The sequence below is a fragment of the Athalia rosae genome, chromosome 2 (assembly GCF_917208135.1).
Source record: "Athalia rosae chromosome 2, iyAthRosa1.1, whole genome shotgun sequence".
NCBI lineage: Eukaryota > Metazoa > Arthropoda > Insecta > Hymenoptera > Athaliidae > Athalia > Athalia rosae.
In genome coordinates, this window is record NC_064027.1 from 6,097,394 (window position 1) to 6,118,654 (window position 21,261).

Here is a 21,261-nt window from a genome sequence, read left to right on the forward strand (position 1 = left end):
CGCCGCGATCTTTCGCCACTCTAAATTGTGCAGTATCTTCGCTTATAAGCGGCGGCTTCTCATTGATGTCTCTGTCCCGGGTCGAGCGGCTATCATCATCACCTACCGTGCAGATTATACTTAATGTTTGATGTTACTCGTTACTATTTTTATTATCTCCTCGTATCATTCGGACGGATCGCCAGAAATTCTATAATATCGCAATCGCAATCGCTAAAAAACCGACGATACCACGACGTACGTTCAACAAGAGCTCACAATAACGCTGGCATCTATTTCGTAAATGGCCTAATAAGCTGGATCTTGTTCGTCGCGCGATAACAGGACTTTTTCGATCTAACAGGTTTTCATTAAATTATCGGATTATCTCCGAAGTCTTTCGACATTATAGTCGTATCGGAATTCGATCGAATGGCAGTTCGGGCGGTCTTTATCGCGAGCATAAAGTCATCGAGTGGATCCAGTGCCAATCATGGATTAGGGGAAGGATTTGAATAATCTGGAATTTGTTTATGAATTATCAAGAAAAAAAAAAAAAAAAAACCACCAATTAGCACGCTTTATTTTTATGAACCTTGCTTTCTCGTTGTATTTACTCACGACTGCGTCGATACGACTCTTTCCTCGAGATAGGAAATGCGGTGATACACGATTCCAACGTTTCCCAGAATTATTTACGCTTACGCCCTCGATGTCTGCGGAGGCTTGGATAATATCGCGTAAGCTTAACGACCGGGGGCGCAATGTCATCCAATAAAATGAAATTATCATTGAATAGTTTCGCGCACAGTTCGCGGGATCGGCTCTGGCTTTGGGATGTGCGGAGTCAATTCTGCGTTGGCCGTTTTTAATCTGATTTATGTGAACGAGAATAGGGTTGACGTAACCCAGAAAATGAAACGGGATACGCTTGAAGTTCTCGCGAGGACCTTTACGACGCGAGTGTAGTTTCTCCGAAGTACACGTACTGTAGGTACACGTCTTATTACGACCTGTTTTCCGGTGATCCCATGGAGGATCGGAAATAAAACTTGACTCTGTAGGGTAAACAATAGAGGCTAGGGAGAAATATATATGCGGTCCAGACGCGGCAGACCTCGCTCTGCGGTCACAGAGGTCGTATCTTCCTTTCGAGCCCCAGAAGAATAAGAAGAAGGATAAGGAAAGCGAATGAGTAAAAGGACTCGCGGCGCCGCGCACCTATAACTCCTCGCGAAAGAGGAACGAACGTATTTTTCAAACGGTTCAAGATTTATCGTTCCTCCGAGGATACGATTTTTATCCGCCCTTCGGTCTCTCTTTATTCGATGTTTTTTTTACTTTTTTTCTCTCACTCCCTTCCATTTCATCGAGTCGCTATCTCCGTCGTGTAATGAAAGGAACAAAAAAGGACGAAGGTATTAGGAATAGAAAAATGGGATGGACGCGGTTGTTAGATCGATAGATTACGGACGCGGGTGTATAAACAGCGATAGAATCTCCACGGGGATGCGAGCGATCGACGTACGTATCGATGGATCGATGGATCCGTCCTTCCACCTTGATCTCCTGTATCACTGCTCCGAAGGGACGTTGCCCTTAGGACCACCGGCTCTCGTAGGAATGCCGAGGGACACCGATCCCCATATTTCTTCTCTTTTTGCCTCGCCATCATCTCGTAGCCCCGTAATCATACCGGACTTACGATATCGCGTTTCGAAGAATTTTTTTTTTTTCCCCTCCCCCCCTAGCACTGATCGACAATAGAATGGAAAGAAGTTTTGTTGAAAACGTCATAATTTCTACGTTGTATCGTACAAGAGAGAAGTGAATAAGTGAACCCGACGAATAAACCGAAACTGGTTGGTTGGTTGGCTCGCTGAGAAAATGAAGGCGAGCGTGTCCCGTCGTTGTTCGTGTTGCGGGATCAGATGAATAAGAAAAGAAAGCACTAAGTAATGTACGCGTATGAAGTGACGTAACCCACTTATGTGGCTCATCTTTCGAACCGTTATAGGAGCTCCGCATCGGGTCTACTAAGGTATCAAATGTGACTTCAGCTGCCCGCCTCTGGCGATGCTCTTACCGTCCCTACAGACACCACTTCCGAGTGTCTTACCGCACGACTACCAATAACGTCGACAAAACGCGCGTTCGTCAAGACAATTTACGAGGAAATGTGCAGATCTGACAAGGAAAGACCGACGCGCCTTTCACCGACATTGCGTGTGTGCGATGATCATCTTCTTCGTACTCAGTCAGTACGCGAAGAAGAAGAGGAGTCATGGCTTTGTCCCGGCGACCGGGTGGCTCGAATTGGGGCGGATTCGCCGTCGTGGGATCAAAAGTGATCGACGTGATCGACCGGTACGATCGGCAGTTGCTCAATAATCGAAAGACAAAGCGACCGGTACGAGCTTGGCGAACAGCTCGGTGCTGTCCAGCTGCTCCGCCCGGGGGCAATTGAGTTATTGGCTAAGAATATAATTGTCCGTCAATTAATCCCAATTGATTAGAGGCAACGAACTCGTTTTATCAATAAACTCGATCCCAAGAAACCGATTTAACGCTACCGGCCCGAGATGCAGCTCTCGTGGACCTCGATCCGCTCTCCGTCTCGCGTTTCAACAAGTGGCATATTATGCGGCGGCGCGGACGGTAGCCAAGTGTCGAAGAAGAATTCAACCTGATGTGCTTCTTCGCTCGAGTCTCATCCAGACTAACGTCTAACCGCGTAACACGGTTGGTATACCTTCACCGCCAAGGATTACCGGTCGACAAAAAGATGAAATGAAAACAAAACAAAACCATATGGCCAATGCACATACCGAGGGCAGAAATTCATCCCGATCACGGACCATGACTGACTTCATCGGATCATTCGGTTTCATCGGAGCTTTCCGATCCTCGACCTTGCGTCCTAGGATATATCAATAAAAGGCCATCCTTCTTTCTCTACGGGCATTCGGGGTAAGGTAATCTCTCAAGTTCTCGAGGCCTCGACCAGGTCGTGGACTGCTACGGAGGGCTCTGGAACGCGGGATGATCATCTCGTAGTTCGAAACAGTGTTGCTCAACTGTGGATGATGATATTTACCGACCGCCGTGCACGAAGCCATTATTACCGCTTTGTGAATGCAGGTCGGAATTACGCCCGGGCGTATTCGTTGCATGGTTTTTTTTTGTTTTTTCCTCTTCTTTTTCATCCTCTTTTTATCTCGAGGTAATATAAAAACGACGAGCTTCCTGGTAAGGATCGAACTTTTACTCTCGCACGGAAGAAATTACACCCTTCTCGTGTGCGAGGTAATTTAAATACCGAAGGGTCACGCGGTCCGCTAATATTCCGCGCGAAAAACCGCAAGCCATCCGCAGGTTTGATGTCTGCTTAAGGAATACGGTAGTCGATGAGATGGAAGTGGTTACCTTTCGCGCACCTCCCGGAAAAAAAGAAAAAAAAAAAAAAAACTACCACCACCAACACCAGAAACTTTCGCCCTTAAGAGGCAAAAACTTGTTATCTACATAACGTGAGCACATTCTCGCCTTATCTGTTTAATTATGGACGGCTGGTACACTGCACGGATTACACAACATTTATATAGACTCAGAAATTTTCTCGGACTGTTTACAGTCGGGGGAATTAATCGAGAGGCAGAGGTTTCTTTGACAATGAGAAAAATTGTTTGGCGGAGTAATGAATATCCTTGAGACTCCGGTTAGTTCGCAGACGTTTGTTCGGCGGTTGAATGGTTTCGAAAATTTAAATTCCTGCCGCGCTACCTTCAGCCGTCTACATCGGCCGGCGAGGCAAAGCAGGAATCACCGGTTAGTAATCGTGCGGTGTTGTGTCCTGTGCGGTGGCTCGCGAAATAACATAAGAGAAAATGCAAGGAACGAGGGAAGCGCTTTTATTCTCTCCTTCGGCTACTCCCGTCTCTCTCATTCGGTATTCCATCGAGAGGAGCTGGTCTCTTTTCCGGAGTGCGTATAATTATGCATCCTCTTGAAAAAGTAAACGTTCCTTTTTTTCTCTTGCCAAAGCTGACGCGAGGCGCTTTGATCTCGAACTGCGGGCTATCCAACGAAAACAATCAGCCCGCATATCCAGACCGTAAAGTCATCGAGGAGTGATTAACCGCGGCTCCGAATTATATCCGAGGCTTTGGCGCCGCGCGTGCGAATTCCAGCGCGAACAAGTGATTGGTGATTTTTGTATTTATTTATTCCTGCCTCGCCATTCATGATCGTCGTTCGAGGAGCGATTCCGGCTGCGGTGTCGGTATATCCGTCGAGCACGAAACGCGACGAACTGTAAAAGGAGAAACGACGCTTGTCGCGAGTACGCGAAAAAATGGATGTATGTGAGTCAAGGTTGCAAATACACGATTGCCCGGCTTACGCGATTACGCGCGAGCTTCGACTCTCCGCGGGCCCGAGGAGCGGAGATATCTCGTGTGACTTGGATGATTGTGCGATAAGATATGGGGTTTGTAAAATTTTCGAAAATTTTCTACGCGCCTCGCGGTCACCGTTCGACCGCGTATATTAATCACCTCGTTAGACGCCTGCAAATGTCGAAGATAAGCGCCTAGTTTAAAATTGGTGAAATAACCAGTCGTCGTCGTCGTAGTCGGTCAATGGAGGTAGAGGAGAGACCAATCTCAAATACATCCAACCCAGTCAATTAACCTTTATGGATCACACTCGTAACCATAAGGTATGGCGCCAAGGTCAACTCGACGAACCCGCGTTAGAAGAGGTATATCGATAAAACCGGCGACGACGATCAATTTGCATCCCGATTCGCATTCCTACCGACTAGGCTCTTCTCGATATCATCGCGTCATCATTATCATTATCAACTTCTTAGCAGCGACGCTGATGTTGACGCTATTAAACCGATCGAAAGGACATACGATACGGAGGCTCACCGTACAATTATAAATATTGTATGTACATTACGTGCATCGGAGTCTAATGGAAGTAACCCGATACCGTGAAGATGTATCTGCACTCTTCGTTTCGAGAACAGCGAGTCACCAATTTCGAACGGGATATCGCCCGACGTTCCTTCATCAGGGGCTTGATGACGAAGGGAATAAGAAACGGGAAAAAGGATAAAAACTCACCGGATCCTTCTCGGAGGTCCACTTCTTGTCGTCCTCAGTTTCAGTCTCAGCCTCTTCAAGATCCTCCTGCTTCTCGTCGTTTTCGTACTCCTCGTAATCCTGTTCCAAACTTTTAGTCTTCGCGTCGTCAGGCTCCTGATCCTTCGCCGTGAGGGCCACTAACGCCGGTTTCTTAATATTTCTATTTACCGCCACCTGATCGACTTCGTTTCGCGACGAATTCGTCTGCGAAGTATTCAACTCGCTCGTATACTTCGTGTACGACTTCGGCGTGGTGGTGGTGGTCGTCGTCGTCGTCGTCGTCGTCGTTGTCGTTACAGGCGGCGATGATCTCTGCGGTTTTCTGTGCCACGTCCTGTAGGGCTGTCTACCTTTTGCATCGTGGTGAAGATTCGGGTGTCGCCCTCGCACCTGGTGTTTATCTTTGTCGATATTCCTGTAATCCCTTCTACCAGTGTTTTTCGGCGTGGTCGGAGTATCGTCGGCCATCAATTTCCTGATGACGTCGTCTATCGCCTTGACACTCGAATCTTCCTTCGACTCTTTCAAAGCCAAGTTCGATTCCTCGGGTTCGACGTAGTCGTCGATACTCCCGTCAATTTCCTCGTCGTCCGTTTCCCCCCACAAGTCTTCGTCGGCCTCTGCAACGTCCTCCGTACCCTCGACCTCGTTCAAGTCTTCGAGTTTCACTTTCGAGTCCCCCGAGTGCTTCTCTCTTTTCCTTTTATCGTGAGACCCTCGCCGACTCGAAATACCGGAATCATCGTGAGGGTGAGAGAAAGACCTGCCGCTACTTTTCCTCCTCGAACCGCTGCTCCGCGAGTCCGTATTGGACTCCTGCACATCGTAGTCCTCTTCGTCGATATCATATTCGTCGTTTTCGTCGTCCTCTTCGTAGTCGTCCTGATCCTCCTCCTCCTCATCTTTGTCCCCCCAGTGCCTCCAATCGTTCAATCTTTTGCTCTCGTGTTTGTTCCTTCGTCCTTTCGTACTTCCCTCGTAGCTTCCCTTTTTGGACGTCGGGTAGTATTCCTCGTCGTCTGCCTCGTACCCCTCGTCATCCTCGTACCTCCCCCTCCTTCGAGCCTGTGCTTCGAATTCTTCTCTGACATCCTGATCCTTGCGTCTTCCATATCCTCCTCCGACCGCGCGATGCTTCCACGGCCTTTCGTCTCGACCGTAGGCGGGAGGAACGTGTCGATTGAAGTTTTGGCGTCCTCCGGATCCCCCATGAGGGTAATAATCCCTTCTGCTCGCTGGTTTTTCTTCCGATCTGCCCTTTTTACTCCGTCTCGGAAGATCGTATTTTCCTCGGTAAGGACCTCGTCGACCGTAGCCGAGTTTCCAGTCAGAAACGCCGGTGTGCCGTCTATCGTGGTACCCTAGGGGTCGCTCCTCGGGGTCACGGACGTCCTCATCCCCTTCGGAAGACGTCCAATCCTCCCAGTCGTTCTTCCTCGAGGTTTGAGCCTCGAGGATATGTTTCCAACGCTGATAATACCGATCGTGGTTGTGGTGCCTGAGAGCGGTTGTTTCAAGGTGACTCCTGCCTTCGAGGCAGGTTGCAAGAACGGCGACAGCCGTGACCAGGGATAAAACGATCCTAGTGGTCATTGTCTTTAAAGGTTCGATAAACTCGTATTATAATTGCGATGATTCAAATGGGCACTTTTCTCTCGGTTTTCTCCTTTTTCAACGTGGTACTCATCATATCTGATCTGTCGTCCTTTTCGCACGGTGCGGTGCAGAAGGCCGGTTCGCGGTTATTTATCATTCCTCTTTCCTTCTCATCATTTTTTCGAAATGCACCGCCAGTTGAACGAAAGATGCACACCGGCCTGCCGCATCTATTCGATTTATAAGGTCACAGTCCCCCGCACTGAACTCCACGAGCACTAACTGACCTATGACCTAGTAACCAGAACCCGAACTCACAGATTTTTTTTCTATTTACCTCCCCGTAGGTGATGGAAAAAAAAAAAAAAACGAAAAAACTATGAACCGAATAAAAAAGAGTGGAAAGGAGAGAGAAGCACGCGTTTTTGCGTGCGGATTTTACACGCACGTGTCACACCCCCGATTATATTTGAATATCACGCCGACTCAAATGACTCTAAATGAAGTTGAACGAGTTGATCACTTAAATTGAGCGACGAGAGATTAAAACGGCTATTGCTCGTCTCTGATTATGTACAAACAGCACCGCGAGTTATGTTAGTCTGTTCGGATGATCTATATCGGAATCGAAATCGGCGCTGCCTGATTAATTATAATCTGTTTTTTTTTTTTTGTTCCTTTCCGCTTGAAAATTGGATAGAATAATAATTTTGAGCAGGTTTTCTACCCGGCTCAGAAATTATAAGCTTATCAATGATTGTGTGTGTATTGATTGATTTAATCAGCAGAGTATCCCTATAAATTCACGGGGTCGTGTTGCGCTCCGAATCTCGCGGGCGACTGATCGCTCACCGAACAGCAGGGCAATCACAAGAGATCCAAACTGACTAGCGCCACGTTGCGTTACCCGCAAGAACTATAAAGAGCGCAACTTGAGAATAACGTGCGTGAATATTTTTGAAAGCATCACCCTTACGACGACGTCAACCCTTTTTTCGCCCCCGCGAAGATGCGGTTCCGCTGGACAATGGGAACTTTTTCAAAGAATATTAATTTCGCACGATATTATTCGCCTGAAATAAATTCGTCCGGTGGTAACGACTTCGGATTCACTCAGTTGAGACGCGTTCCCGAGCTCTTTATCTTCGCTTCTGTTGTCAGAGACGACGTTAGATCCTGGTAAACTTTTCGTTACAACTTCAGCCTAGACAAATAAATTTTTATTCTCGAGTAGACGGATGATAAAGCATCGTGTAGATTCACACGCTGATTCGATTTTATTCGGTCGGAATTTTTGTCGAAGACCGAGTGGTAATGTCGAGTCGTTGGTGAGAAAAATCATGGGAAAATTTTAGCTCGACTGTAAGAAATAATCGGCGGTCGTTGAAGATGTCCCGAAAGTCGAGGAATTCGAATAATCAAATTGGCCGCACATTTTAGATTCGGAGTTGGCGAATAGTAATTTTGGCGCGCCTCGGGGCACGCGATAATCGCCATTGAAAAATGCCCAGCCATTCACCTTGGCCGAACCGCCATTCAACAAGTTGCGCCGCTGCAAGGTCGCAGCGCGCGAGGAATCGCGAATTCACGGTTACGCGACAACGACGACGACGACGACGACGACGACGTCAGGGCGTGCAAAACTCTCTTTCGGGTCCATTCATTCATTCATTCATTCATTCATTCGTTCGTTCGTTCGTTCGTTCGCGGTCGGTCCTTACGGTAGAACAACATTCATTCATCGAAACTCGCGCGATGGCGAAAACTTGACCGCGTAGGTATAACCCGATTTTTGTCGGCGATCCGCTACCACCAAGCGTTGCGTCACATCGGCGATCTGTCTTTGAAAATTTCACGCGACGAGTGCAAAATTTGCATTCACGTAACAAATTTCGCGCGTGAATTAGCTTTGATGAAGTTAACGAAAGGTGAAAATCTACTTAACGCGTTCGATTTGAAATGCATCCAAAATTCTTCGTCGTTATCCCAGCAGCTTCGGTATGCTCCGTTCGATATTTTCGTCTCAAAGTGTGCAGCGTATATTGTGACGTGTAACAAATTTGTGATAAATGATTTACCATAGATCGCGTACACACTTTTCGACCCCGAAATATTTTTAGTCTAGCGTGTTATTTATCTATATACACAATTTAGTTCAGCAGTGATAGAAAACTACCGGTAACATATCATCGTCATCGTGAGCGCGGCGTGTCCGGATCCTCGATCATTATAGATCGTTTATTATACATTTGGGTCCACTATACGTATAAGTGGATAGAAACGCGAGTTTCTATGATACATCTCTCCTCCGCAGCAGCGGTAATGTTATCTCTTGGCAACTTCGTACATAACTGCACTACAGGTATATGTACAATGTACATATACGTTACGTGATTATATATGTGCGTATATATTACAAAGATATTTACACGCATCGATTACGAGTCCGGTGAAAAGCAAAGTAAGCTCTTCGGCCAGAAGTGCCTCGAGAGGCTGATGATCCGTCCACCTAGAGAGCTGCTCGAGCTCAGTTGATCCATCCGACTGGGTTACCGCGCGCATCGTCATAATTGTCCGAGATTTGTCATCGTCCGAACAAAGGGCGTCCGATCGTTAACAATCATCTAAAACAATCGCGATTAAATCGTTCACGGTTATCAGATGCGAACGGCGGCGTCGGATGAAAAGCGTGTAATTATATGGGCGTCGTGTTCGCCCCACGCGGTCAAACCGGAGGTGGTTATCTCGGCGCGAGAATCGGACCATAGATAAATAATGATCGCCGAATAAATTAAACTTTTAGATTAAATAAAAGGAACATCGACGTTCCTTCGACCGATTCGCGGGTGCTCGATTCGTTCCGTATATATATCATCGCGCGGTAGGATTTTTTTCTTTCTTCCTCTCGGGATCACCTAGCTGACATTCGTCCCGGCAGGACATTGACCGTACGTACGACGTGAGGCCCGTTCGGCTATCTTTGTTACGAATTGAGAAATTTGGATTATCGAGATTTCAAAGATCGCGTATAATGATTACGGGTATCGTATGACAACCGACCTCCGGCAATTTTCATAAATCATTCGTTAATAATGCCGAGATTCGTGAGTTTCTGACTAATGACAAATAATTTACCGTTTGTAATGGGCGTTGGTGTCGGCCGAACGTGTAACACATTCCACTGCGTTGAAGATGAAAATGATGGCTTTATAGGTATTAAATATATATTAATTATTGACGTCGTTATTATTATATTATCCAGAAGATCGACGACACATACCTAAAATTGAGAATATTTCCGACAAAATGGAAATTGCGCGCGGCTGTATAATTTTCTCGACGAAGATATAGCGGGAATTGGGGGACGTTTCGAACTATACGGCGATAATTGAGCGTTAAATAAAACTGAAAGTTGACCAAAATTCAGGGTACAGGTATATACCTGCAACAGCCCGAGGCTGTGGGCTAAGTCGCCCGCGGCGTTCGCATGGATTTTTGGAGTGATTTTTCAAGTGTTGATACCCGCTAGCAATTTGGGTCAGTTTAACTGCGCGGATGCTTTGGACACCGAGTATGAAAAAAAACGCCCTTCGTTGTCGTGTTCCTTCCTCAGATTATTCGATTCAACCTATTGCCAAAGCTCTTGGGGTTATCGACGAAGATTATAGCAACTTCTAGGCCGCGTCACCGTTTCAATATTACTTATGGTATCTTTCACTCTGTGTAATATAATACGAACGTTTAAATACGAACGACTGTATGCTGTGTATGTATGCTGCGGACGTACAACGGCATCGTCGTATAAAACGCGTGTTATGTGATATATAATCGGGAAGGCGAAACAAATCTATAAATTCATCGTCTGTATTTCTGGAGGCGTGAATGCAACTATGAACAGAGAAAAAGAAAAAGAAAAAAGATTTTCAATTTCCTTTTTCAGTCCCACGTGATAGTCGAGAATTAATCAAAAGCTTTCGAATATCGCATCCATGAATACGAATGTACGTAACAATTTCGTTGGCTCATCCTCACCTTTGACTATATCCACTGCTCCAAATTGGGACTTGGAATCCTTCCCGTTCGACGCGGTCAAATGACCTTTGACCCTGAATCGAAAAACGACACCTCCCACGTCTGGTTCGAATCTCCGAGCGTATTATGTACCTATATATACACACGACTTGATTTGTTTCTGCATAGTTTATACGGCCCATCGGACGGATGATTCTCGTTTCTCCTGGTGCGCAGTCAAATTTTAGGTCGCGCTTTCATACCGGCATCGCGCATGCGATGGCATGAGGAATTAATTACTTTCCGTCGAATTGCGCAACTATCACTAAATACTATTATAGATCAGGTTTTGGGCGTACCACGGTATACGTACATGTGTACGTATTGATATGTTTTTCCGTTTCACTCTACCCGCTACGACTATCGGCAAGCGGTCGATCCGAAAGAGAGAACCTGCGCATAATCATGTTGAAGTTTATACGGGCGAATTATCGGACGCCGTTCGTGAAATATCGAATCGAATGCCAGTCGTGTCGTGTCAGGAACAACTCACGAGAACCGCACAATAGCCGGACGAGTGCACTTGTTCGTCATTTATCATCAGTCGAAATCAAATTCAACGCAGACATGCGAAAAGTGAAACTCTTCGAACATACAAACTATTAACTCGAGTCGTTTGAGATACGAAAACACGATAATGCTCCTCGATTGCGGTAACTATCTTTCATATGGACCGAAACCTGCTTCACGACGTTCGTACGCGATAGGAAATTATTTATCTTCTCTCTTCTCTTCCTATAATTTCTTTTCTGCTATCAAGCAAATCGAGACTGCGCTACGTTGGATGGATACAAAGAGGAGATTGATAGTAATAATGATACTTGGACGTTACGCAGCTATTTAATAATTTCGTTTTTCTCGGATCAACTGGACACGCAGCAGCTACTTAATCCGTAACTCTCCGGACCACACATGCGTCCAAAGGAGATAGGACTTTTGACATCGAGTTCTCATGCGCCGGTATATTTAATGACTGTTAGATTAGAGAGGGGAAATTTGGGGTAATCGTGATTGAAACGCAAACAAAACGTTTGCCCTTAGGCGCCGGGCGACTCGATCCGCCTCGGCGGTATGAGCTTGTGCACGGCTTTACCGGCCTTATAAAAGACGTAAGGTATAACGAGAGGGAATATTGTCACCCCTATCATCGCCCGGTAGACGAAAAACCAACAGAAAAATTAACACGACCCATGCGTGTAAACGCCTGACGATCTTGTGTTACGAATACGGTGTTAAATGGTTGGGCAAACATTGAGAGGTTGGATGGCGTCGGCAGGCGCCGGATGACGAAGAAGCGAGCCAACTAGAAAAAGGGTTTGTCTCTTTGCCAGCTAGTCTTAGGGCGACATTGTTATGGGGGTTTAAACCAGGATGTTAGTGTTATACGAATACCTACAACAAACTGCCATGTTTGTTTTCCCACATTGTCCGCAATCCGGACTCGCTTGTCGGATACACCCACCTCGACTGAGAGTCTGAAGTTAGCGATTAAAAATCTTTTATAACTGTACAGTTTTGGAATTTACAAAAACATCAAACTTATACACCAACGCCGATGAAGGATCGTTTCCCTTTTTCAGCGCATCTCGATCATCGGCCAAAGAAAACCAAGCCGAACCTCCTTCCGGGGGAAGAATTTTTTAAAAAATTTGTCGGTTCGTTCCCTGGTGTAAAAGTCCTTCGTTGAACTCTTCGCCCTTTGCGCGTTTCCCTTTCACTCGCTAACGCTCGGCATTTAGTGCTGGTGGATGGTTTCGAATTGAAATGCGGTTTGTGTAAAAGAGTAAAGTATAAGCGGTGCTCGTAAATCGACGGGGCTTTTGTGGATGAATCCGTAACGAGGTGCATGCGGCGGTTTTCGTCGTTTCTTAAAGCGTTGAATCTCGCGCCCTCCGACGTGCGATATGCGTTATACCTCTCGTAAAGATCACCTGAGAGACACGTGTATTCAAAGACACGCGTTTCCCCCGGTTATATGTATACCTACGTATATTCGTCTACATGAGCGGTCATCAACGAAAGGGATTACGGCCCGGAGCCACCCAGTGAGACTTAAATTCCTCTGTGTATTCAACATACATGACGTCCGCCCATCGCTGGAGGCTCAGGCAGGGGCCACTTTCCGATTTGATGGGCATCGGACCCTCAACGTGTACGTATTTATTAATTGTTTTAATCCGTGATTTTGGGTTCTCGTTTTCCGCTTTTTCATCTGGTAGTTTTACAATGCGGCCATTCGTTTATTAATTTTCTTTAGTCATTCATTTTTTTTTTTTTCTTTCTTTTCAAGACTCGAGGTCGCTTTGCGACAAAAAAATCCGATTATTTTACAGCGTTGAATTTCTAGTCCGCGCTAATGGACGTGAGAGTGTTAAAAAACATTTATACATATATATATGTATATATAATCGCTGAATTAACGGTATAATAAAAGAAGTCGTTTAGAAATTATGTGTGGGGAGAGTTGGCGACATCGGGATATTACGACAGTCTCCTATTCCTAATTCACGTTTTTTCAAAATGCCAGTATATATATACGGTTAGTCGCTGCAGAGCGCGATATTACCGATGAAAATTTACCATCCACGCTAATTCTGATCGAACATTATAAAATTCTCTCTTGTACTCTTCGAGGTGCTCGTAAATCAACAGAGGCAAAATGATCGATTTTACATTTTCTGAAATCGATGCCAAATATTGTAGAAAATCTATATCGCCATAAAATACAGCTATCTTGTAAACTGTCAACTCTCTGATCACTGACCGATGTTTCTATTCATTGACCCCGATGATGGAATAGCGTACATTTATGTACGCGTATAAATGAATCTTATCGATCGGAGAGAAAAAGAAAAAAAAAATGCCCTCTGTGACTACGATATAACTGTAATAATTATGGAAACTGTGCTATCAGTTTCAGATAAATTTTTTCTTGTTCGATATAAATACATATGATATACAGACTTTCGCTATATTCAATTTTTGTTTACTGCCCGCGGTTATATCACGGATACGTACGAGAAAAATGAATTTTTTTTTTTCTCTTTTTTTTTCATGCAACGCACTTAACGCACCGTCGATTTTCTGATCGATTTGTTGCAATTACCGCGCGCTGCACTCGTGTAGATTACATTGAGAATGAAGTAATTCGAGAAATAAATTCAACAGATAAATATATAGATATTAAAGACATGTATTCAACTCGATAGATATATGTATAACGACGATGTGCACATTTTTTCAATTATGTGTGATATTATGTTTTACAAACATTTTTTGAGAAAAAAAAAAAATATATATATGCGGTCATATATATATACGTGTATGTCTGTTATACAATTATGAAAATCTTTCAATTTGCAATGAGAGCGTATAATTAGTGCTTGATAATTGATCAGGGAGCTAATATTTTTCATAATTCGAACTTGCCGATTGTAAATGCGGCCTAAGTTGACATGTGTGCATTTTTCGATGCACCTCTGTGCGACCCTAGATCATGCTTATAAATACGTACTCGCACAAGTAAGAATATTTATTATTACAACTATCATCGTTAGTTTGGTGGTATCGTTATTTTTATTATTATTATTATTCAATTCATAGAAAAAGTCAACAAATGCATTTATACTTTGCCTTTATACTATAGAAGTCGATTTCATTGATACGAAATAAATAGCATTTCTTTGTAATAGGTAATTACAGATATTTATTTTTCGTTTCGTTTTTCATAGGTGTCGATCGTCATAGATTTTTAATTTTATTCATACTCCGATGGACCGAACAACGATTACGATCAATCGCAATGTTATCCTCCGATAAAACTGACCCGAACGATATCGAATGAAATAATTCGTTCGAGTATCAAATTGCACAACGAAACGATTGGAATTGGCGATATTCACCGGGCGATAATAATCCGCAAATCGTTTGGAACAACGTCGAATATTTAATTGAAAATCGATGGAAAAATCAGCTCGAACTCTTAACAATATTTTAACACAATCCTCAAACCAAACTGCCCCAAAGTTCTGTCAAGTAATCGATGATTATCTTACGATTTCAACCACGAACGTGCCGTACTCCGTCTTACTCAAACCCGGCGAAATAGCGCGGTATTGATGGTTCTTTTCTTCCGCAATAAAAGTTCATCCGATAACATATTTATAAGTAGTTCAGAACAATCTGATGAGAATCACAGCCGCTAGCATAGCACCGAAAGCCATCGCGCCCATTTTCATCCCTGAAGCTCCGGAGTCCAAATTTATCTCCTGCCAGACGTCGTCCGGTACGTCAACGTAGACTTTGTCGACTCCCACCTTCAATATCAAGTCCGATAACTTATCGCCGTCAACCTCGTCGCCCTCGTGCGACCAAATCGTCAATGTTGATCCGTTCGGTGAGCCAGAGATCAAGTTCTGGAGCTCGGTCAAACTGTTTGCCGCCATGCCGGCCCGGACAGGGTAAGTCAAAGGCTGTTTCACGTCGTTACTTTTTACCACGTCCAACATCGCCGCTATGTCGTCGGCACTGTAGCTGCCCTCGGTTACATTAGGTTCCGTACCGTATCTGGAGAGAGGAGTAAGACTTTGATAAGCACAAAAAAAAAAAAAAAAATAACGAAAGAAAATCAATCGTACAGTAATCCAAGTTCTATGAACGATAAGAGGAAAAATGAGGAATAAATTTCAGACCTCGTAGTCCAACCGATGGAAAGAGTGGACTGTGGAAACGTCTCGGCTGCGCCGGTCAAGAATTTTTTAGCATCAACGGGCGTCCCCGTTGCTTCAACGGGCCCTCGAAGAATGTCTGCGTTTAGCCAAACGGGGAACGTCATCTGCAATAAAAAAATTGATCAGTTGCCGCCGATATTTTTACGGTTTTTTTACTATTCGCTCAATTTCCGCGAAAGTTTACTCACGTTATCGCGAACTTTGGCAAGTATTGATTTGCTCGCGTCGAATACCTCGATTGTTTTAAAATCGAGTTTCACGCCACGTTTCGTATCGTTGAGGACCGTGTTCAAGAAATCTTCGAGCGAAAGATCGCTAGTGTTCGCCGGGGGATGACCCATGATGGGAATTATATCCTTGCTGCTCGAATCGTTCAACGTTCCCAGGACTACGTCAGCCTCCAACATCATAATATTACCTTCATTAGGAGGTTCAAGACAAATCGTTAAAAAAATTCGTTCGATTTCATGGGAGCTTTTCAATAAATAAGCCAAATCAATGCGTCGTTTCCGCGCAAACTTCTGTGAAACGAAGCGATCGGTTTCTTATTGTTAGTAATTTTTTTCGTCCTTACTCGAGGCGAGGGCATTTTCGAGGTCTTCTTTGCTGTTGACGGCATGGGCCCATTCGACCTTGGTCAGGTTACCGTGGATATCCGGAAAGAAGTCTTTAACCGACGGGGAAATGGTAGTGCTTCCGGCTGTCCGTGCGTCTGAAATAAAGGGAGGGAAAATGTTGATAAAATGTTACCGATGTGTGTCGTGTTCGTACGTCGCACGCGAGGGAGGGTACTGGCGCACCGCGAGGACTATGGAGACAAGACTCTCGACCCAATATTTAGATTAACTCAGACCTGACCTTGGTCTACCGGGTGCAGAGAATAATGTGATATGGATCAATCCATGAGACGTGAGCACACACGGTTGAGATTCAATATCCACTCTCAACGAGCGCACACGGCTCATCGCCGTCTCAATTATAATCTGCGAATTAGAAATTTTCGCAAATCTCAGCGATTTGCAACAATGGGCTCGGACTCGAGCTAACAATAGAAGTCGAGGGGTCAACTTTTGGCGCGACCGAATGTGTCGAAAATTGTCTGAAAACTTGAAAACACTTTTCAAACTATTTTAAACTATTTGAACGCTTCGGTCGCCAATATCTTTTGGCTCTTCTGCGGTCAACGACTTTTGCAATCGCGCGCTCGCTAATGGATCCAAACAATCGCTCCGCAAGTCAGACTCAGCGGACCGCGTTGATTTCGCCAACTTTTTCTTGATTCGTTTGTTCTCTGCGTCTCGAGAGCGTAGTGCTAATTTTTTTCCAAGTTCGTTCGAACTTTGAATGACCGAGTTACTGTGCGTCGCCGAGCAGCGTGACGCGTTTTACCGCCTGAATTTCAAGAATTTCTTCGTGCCAGCTGTTAAACGCGTACATAGGTGAAAAAAAATCTTCGGTCTTTTCAGAATCTTTTTTACCAATGGAGCTAGAACTTTCGTTTCAATTTTTTTTCTATTATGCAACTATTCGGTCGACGATCAATAGTTGACGATATAATTAGGCCGCGTTCGTTCGATTATTAATAAAACTAGCAAAATACCTTCGATTAGGGTCAATAATTTTTGTGGCATATATACACGAGTCCTAGAATACCGGTAAAATTATAGGGTGTAAGAATGTTCGAGCAAAATATTATTGGCAGCTTTTACAACCGATTGGCGAAAATGTTGCGCGTGTCTCGTCGCGCAGCGTGTGCAAAGAAAATAAATAAATAAAATGAAAAGAAATGAAAAAAAAACAATAAAACGAACGCGGACGTTATCGTGGATCGACAAATTCAACATGTGAACGATGAAACACAGCTACGCTGAGGTTACCGCTGTGCCGCGTCGGGATCCCTGCTGTAAGCCACGTAGACCGAGGCGGTACATCGACGATGGTATTATCACAGATATATGCGTTATCCGTATACACCGTCCGCTTGTATCGCGGCGTGAACGTTAATATATTACATGTATCCAGCGAACTTTGTACGACTCGCCAATTTACTAACTACGTGAACTTACTTGAGGACATCTCGGATCCGCGAGTTTCTTCGGTTCGGCAAGTTGACAGCGACAATGGAATCCTCTCCGCTCTTGTATCTCCTTATATGTATTATTCTCCGAATGTATGTGATATACGTCGTACGAAATCGATCGGCGATATATCTCGATATAAAAGTTCCGTTTCTTTGTTCTTTTGCATTTAAATATAGCTATGATGCTTTTACCGGCAATCTACGGCTATCGCGGCGGGTCCGTTACAGCTACGGGGCCGACGAATGATTTTTTTCTTTTTTTCGCCACACCGTCGCGTTATTAAAAACTCTTTACAATTGCTTTGTTGAATATAAAATCGAAGCAGAGATAATACAATGCGACGACTGTAGAACCAACCAACGGCAAACTGCACCGGCAAACGCACACACCAGGGCCGGTGGTTCTCTCCGCGCGATTTAATTCGCTTTCACTCCGAACCGAAGAAACTCGAGTCTGGCCGATCCAACGTACAACTTTTTTATTATCTTCTTTCTTTTTTTTTTTCGTTTAGTTTACGTTACTTCTTTTAATCTCTTTTATCATCACTCCGTCTGGGCTTTTTATACTTTTTACGCCGTTAAATTCGACGACGCGGTATAGACGCGAAGAGAGTTTATTTTGCACACGCCGTGGTTAGAATCCGCGAGAATCACCGATAGAAAGTTCGATAAACGTACACCCGTGTAACACCGGAGGTCAAGGACGTCCGAAAAAAGACAACAAAAAATAAAAAAATAAATAAATAAAAGAAAAAAAAATAAAAATTCAACCGTCTACAAACGGTATAAAAAATGGCGATTTGTTTGCGCGTAATATAATTTAATTGTACGTTAATTAATTATGTTGGATGTGTAGATATCGATCGCTGAATCGTAGGGCATGCGGACATGGGATGGTCATGGGTAATCGAAAATGGGCAAGAAACACGTTATATTAGATGATCTCATTCTAACGGAGTGCGGGTGTTACGATCGCACGCAACATTTGCACGTGTAAACCACGAAATCATATTTAATAACGAGACATCCGTGTGCCGCAATTATTCTACTATATGGTACTCTGAAATATATAGGTCCGAATTCAACGACAAACTGCCAACATTATAGCATATTATGTTGGCAATTGAACCACCTATGTATGCAGATTACACACGCACTATATTCCATGGTGTATGGCACGAATGCAGCTCCGACAAGGATGATGCCAATCAATTAAGGAATTGTCAAAAGACCCTGACAATGATCAGACTGCAGTTATGTAATGAAATATTTTTAAATCCATTCAGCACTCGTTAATTTGGAGTCCGCGGAGTTAAGGCCATGAGATTACTCTGATTTCGGATCGGAAGCTTACACTTTATATAGATAACAAATGATGAGGAAAATACGTCGCGTACTTATCTACTTTGATGAAAAACGAAAAAAAAAAAAAAAAACAAGTACGTAGTTGCATTAGATGCATTTTCTATTTTCGTTGCGAAATTGTTGAAAAAATTTAATCCCAATTAATTATACATCTGTACGTGCGTGTAATAATTACGTAGTTGTATTTAAAAATAGAAATATGAACCGAAAACCTTTACACTTGGTTCTAACAAAGAGGTGTGGTATATTTTAAGTATAATGCGTACATACTACCTTGAATAAAATTAACCACCTCAATTGGGTGCGTCTTAATAATTACAAATCCTGTGGAACAGTTTCCGGAGGGTTTCGGATTTTAAACAACTGCATCAGCAGTTTTCGGATCAGGATGAAATGCACCTCAGCTCGATGAGCAATCGAGCTACGATGATCGTACACATTATTATCTCGATTCGCCCCACGCGCGTGATAGACAAACAAAGATCAGAGTCGCCTTGATCCGATCTTTTGGGGATTAAAATTCTTCTAGTCTTATCTAAGAAAAGACAATCTTACGAACGTGTGTTTTACAGCAATCAGTTGAACTAGGTAGGCTCGGTTCATCTCACATGTTAAAAAACGCGGGAGCGCCAACAAATTCGCAATAATAAAATTTTAATAATAAAATCACAAATTAAATAAAAAATACCAACGCTATTGGCAGACAAAATTGCGGAGGATCGTGAGAAACGTAGTTCTGAGCTCAATTTATTGTTGGAAAAGTTTGAACGGATGTTAGTTATATACTCATGATTGCGGAATGTACAATATAAACTCATTTCTCTACGATTCTTAATCGCGGGGAATAAGCCAAGAGCCAGAGCATAAAAAGTGGTTTCATAATGCAATTTTCTGCAGAGATGATTTTTTTTTTTTTTTATTTTTTTTAAATGCGTCGGTAGGTGTCCCTTGAATGTACCTTGAGCTTCAGCAGCCATTTTGACAAACGCGCTTTTCCAAATATCTCGCGAACCGTGCCTCGCACGATGAAAACAGTGAAATTCATTTTTGTAGATAATAAAATTCTGCATAACTCTCATCCGGAACTTTTTTCTGTAAAATGCATAGGTTTTCATTTATAGCGCGTGAAAATTTCTCATAAACGGTTATCTCAGTAAACGGTCATCAACCCTTGACGAAATATTCAGATACAGCCGTTTTTCAACAAGTTTGAAGCGCTCTAAATGAAAACCTATGCATTCTAAAAAAAAAAGTTTCGCATGAAAGTTACAGACAATTTTATTATCTACAAAAATGATCTCTGCTGCTTTCGTCGTGTAATGCGCGATTCACGAGATATTTAATAAAACGCGTTCGTCAAGATGGCTGCTGAAGCTCAACCCCCTGCGTCCCGCCAACTGAGATTTACATTCAAGGGTCGACCCCGACATGTTCCAAAAATTTGGATTATTTCTGTAGAAGATTGTTAAGATATTTGCTCTGACACTTGGCCTAGAACCACTGATTTTCGTTTGAGATTCCGTTGGCGAAAATTTAAGTTACGCAAAAAAAAAAAAAAAAACAAGCATGCACAAAAATAAAATGATCAACTGTGCGAAGGAAATATTTGTTGTGCTTCAATTTGTGCAGCAGGAGTCATCGGCTTTAAAAACTGCATCAAGTTCAAAGTGGATCGAAAATAAAGTGGATCATGTGATTTTTTTTCGTGTCTAGGAGATAGGGTGCTTTCAAGTCTTGTAGGAGGTGTTGAAAAATAAAAGGATTTCATCCAGTTAAAAGTAGATAAAAAAAAAAAATAAAAGAAACTTACAAAACGTCGCGCAGAAAATAAGGGTGAAAGCGAGGGTGATCCTTTCCATGTCGAGAGGGGTGCTGTCCGCCTGGTTCGGAGGTGCGACTTGCTCTAGAGACCAGAAACAACCGACTGACTAATCGAGTGACGAAAGGCCGACCGACGGACGACCGACGGACAAACCGGAGGTGTAGAGCTAAATAGCGACCGTCCGAAAGCCGACGTTTCCTCAAGTTTTTCTCCAAACTTCGCAACTAAATTTTAAACTTCGTATATCAAATTTGCAGGTCAGGGCAGATGAGAAGAGGGAAAAAACGGTTGTCGCAGGCGTAATCCGAGCCAACAAAAGAGCGGAATAACTAAAGAGGGGAAGAAGGGCGTCCTTTTCAAAAAAAAAAAAAAAACACGTGGGGGGGCCTTGTCCCCCGCAACACGAGCGTCGACCAGAATGAAGAAAAACACGTGGGCCAGATGTCGGAGCTATATTATGTACGT

The 21,261-nt window shown here is 43.7% G+C and overlaps 2 protein-coding genes and 2 long non-coding RNA genes across 11 annotated transcripts in view; 2 read left to right on the top strand and 2 right to left on the bottom strand.

The window, feature by feature from the left end:
• LOC105684680 (sarcoplasmic reticulum histidine-rich calcium-binding protein-like) overlaps positions 1-7,581 on the bottom strand; it is a 70,545-nt gene extending 62,964 nt beyond the window's left edge. The window contains exon 1 of one of the 4 annotated variants that reach the window (XM_048649851.1): positions 5,114-7,581. In XM_048649851.1, the coding sequence (XP_048505808.1) occupies positions 5,114-6,725 (1,612 nt within the window). In that variant the 5' untranslated portion in view covers positions 6,726-7,581. Of the gene's footprint in view, positions 1-5,111 lie in introns of all 4 variants that reach the window. The other 3 variants (XM_048649853.1, XM_048649852.1, XM_048649854.1) reach the window with 3 other exon arrangements.
• A 2,884-nt stretch (positions 7,582-10,465) lies between these two features.
• Positions 10,466-21,261, top strand: part of LOC125499867 — a 40,588-nt gene continuing 29,792 nt past the window's right edge. The window contains exons 1-2 of the long non-coding RNA XR_007276885.1: positions 10,466-12,951; positions 21,054-21,255. This is a non-coding gene — a long non-coding RNA (uncharacterized LOC125499867). The remainder of the gene's footprint in view (positions 12,952-21,053; positions 21,256-21,261) is intronic.
• Positions 13,975-20,992, bottom strand: LOC105684568 (protein FAM151B). 2 transcript variants are annotated; one of them, XM_012398024.3, is made up of 5 exons: positions 20,785-20,992; positions 16,104-16,241; positions 15,718-15,947; positions 15,491-15,633; positions 13,975-15,365 (listed from the first exon to the last, which is right to left on the bottom strand). In XM_012398024.3, the coding sequence occupies exons 1-5, from the start codon at positions 20,831-20,833 to the stop codon at positions 14,972-14,974; spliced, it is 954 nt and encodes a 317-aa protein (XP_012253447.2). In that variant the 5' UTR covers positions 20,834-20,992; the 3' UTR covers positions 13,975-14,971. The 2 variants fall into 2 exon arrangements, with proteins under 2 accessions (XP_012253447.2, XP_012253448.2); XM_012398025.3 differs by lacking the exon at positions 20,785-20,992 and adding an exon at positions 17,596-18,025.
• LOC125499868 lies at positions 19,240-20,758 on the top strand. 4 transcript variants are annotated; one of them, XR_007276886.1, is made up of 2 exons: positions 19,240-19,775; positions 20,688-20,758. It is a non-coding gene; the product is annotated as an uncharacterized LOC125499868 (long non-coding RNA). The 4 variants fall into 4 exon arrangements; XR_007276887.1 differs by having other exon boundaries at positions 19,240-19,747; positions 20,604-20,758; XR_007276888.1 differs by having other exon boundaries at positions 19,240-19,747.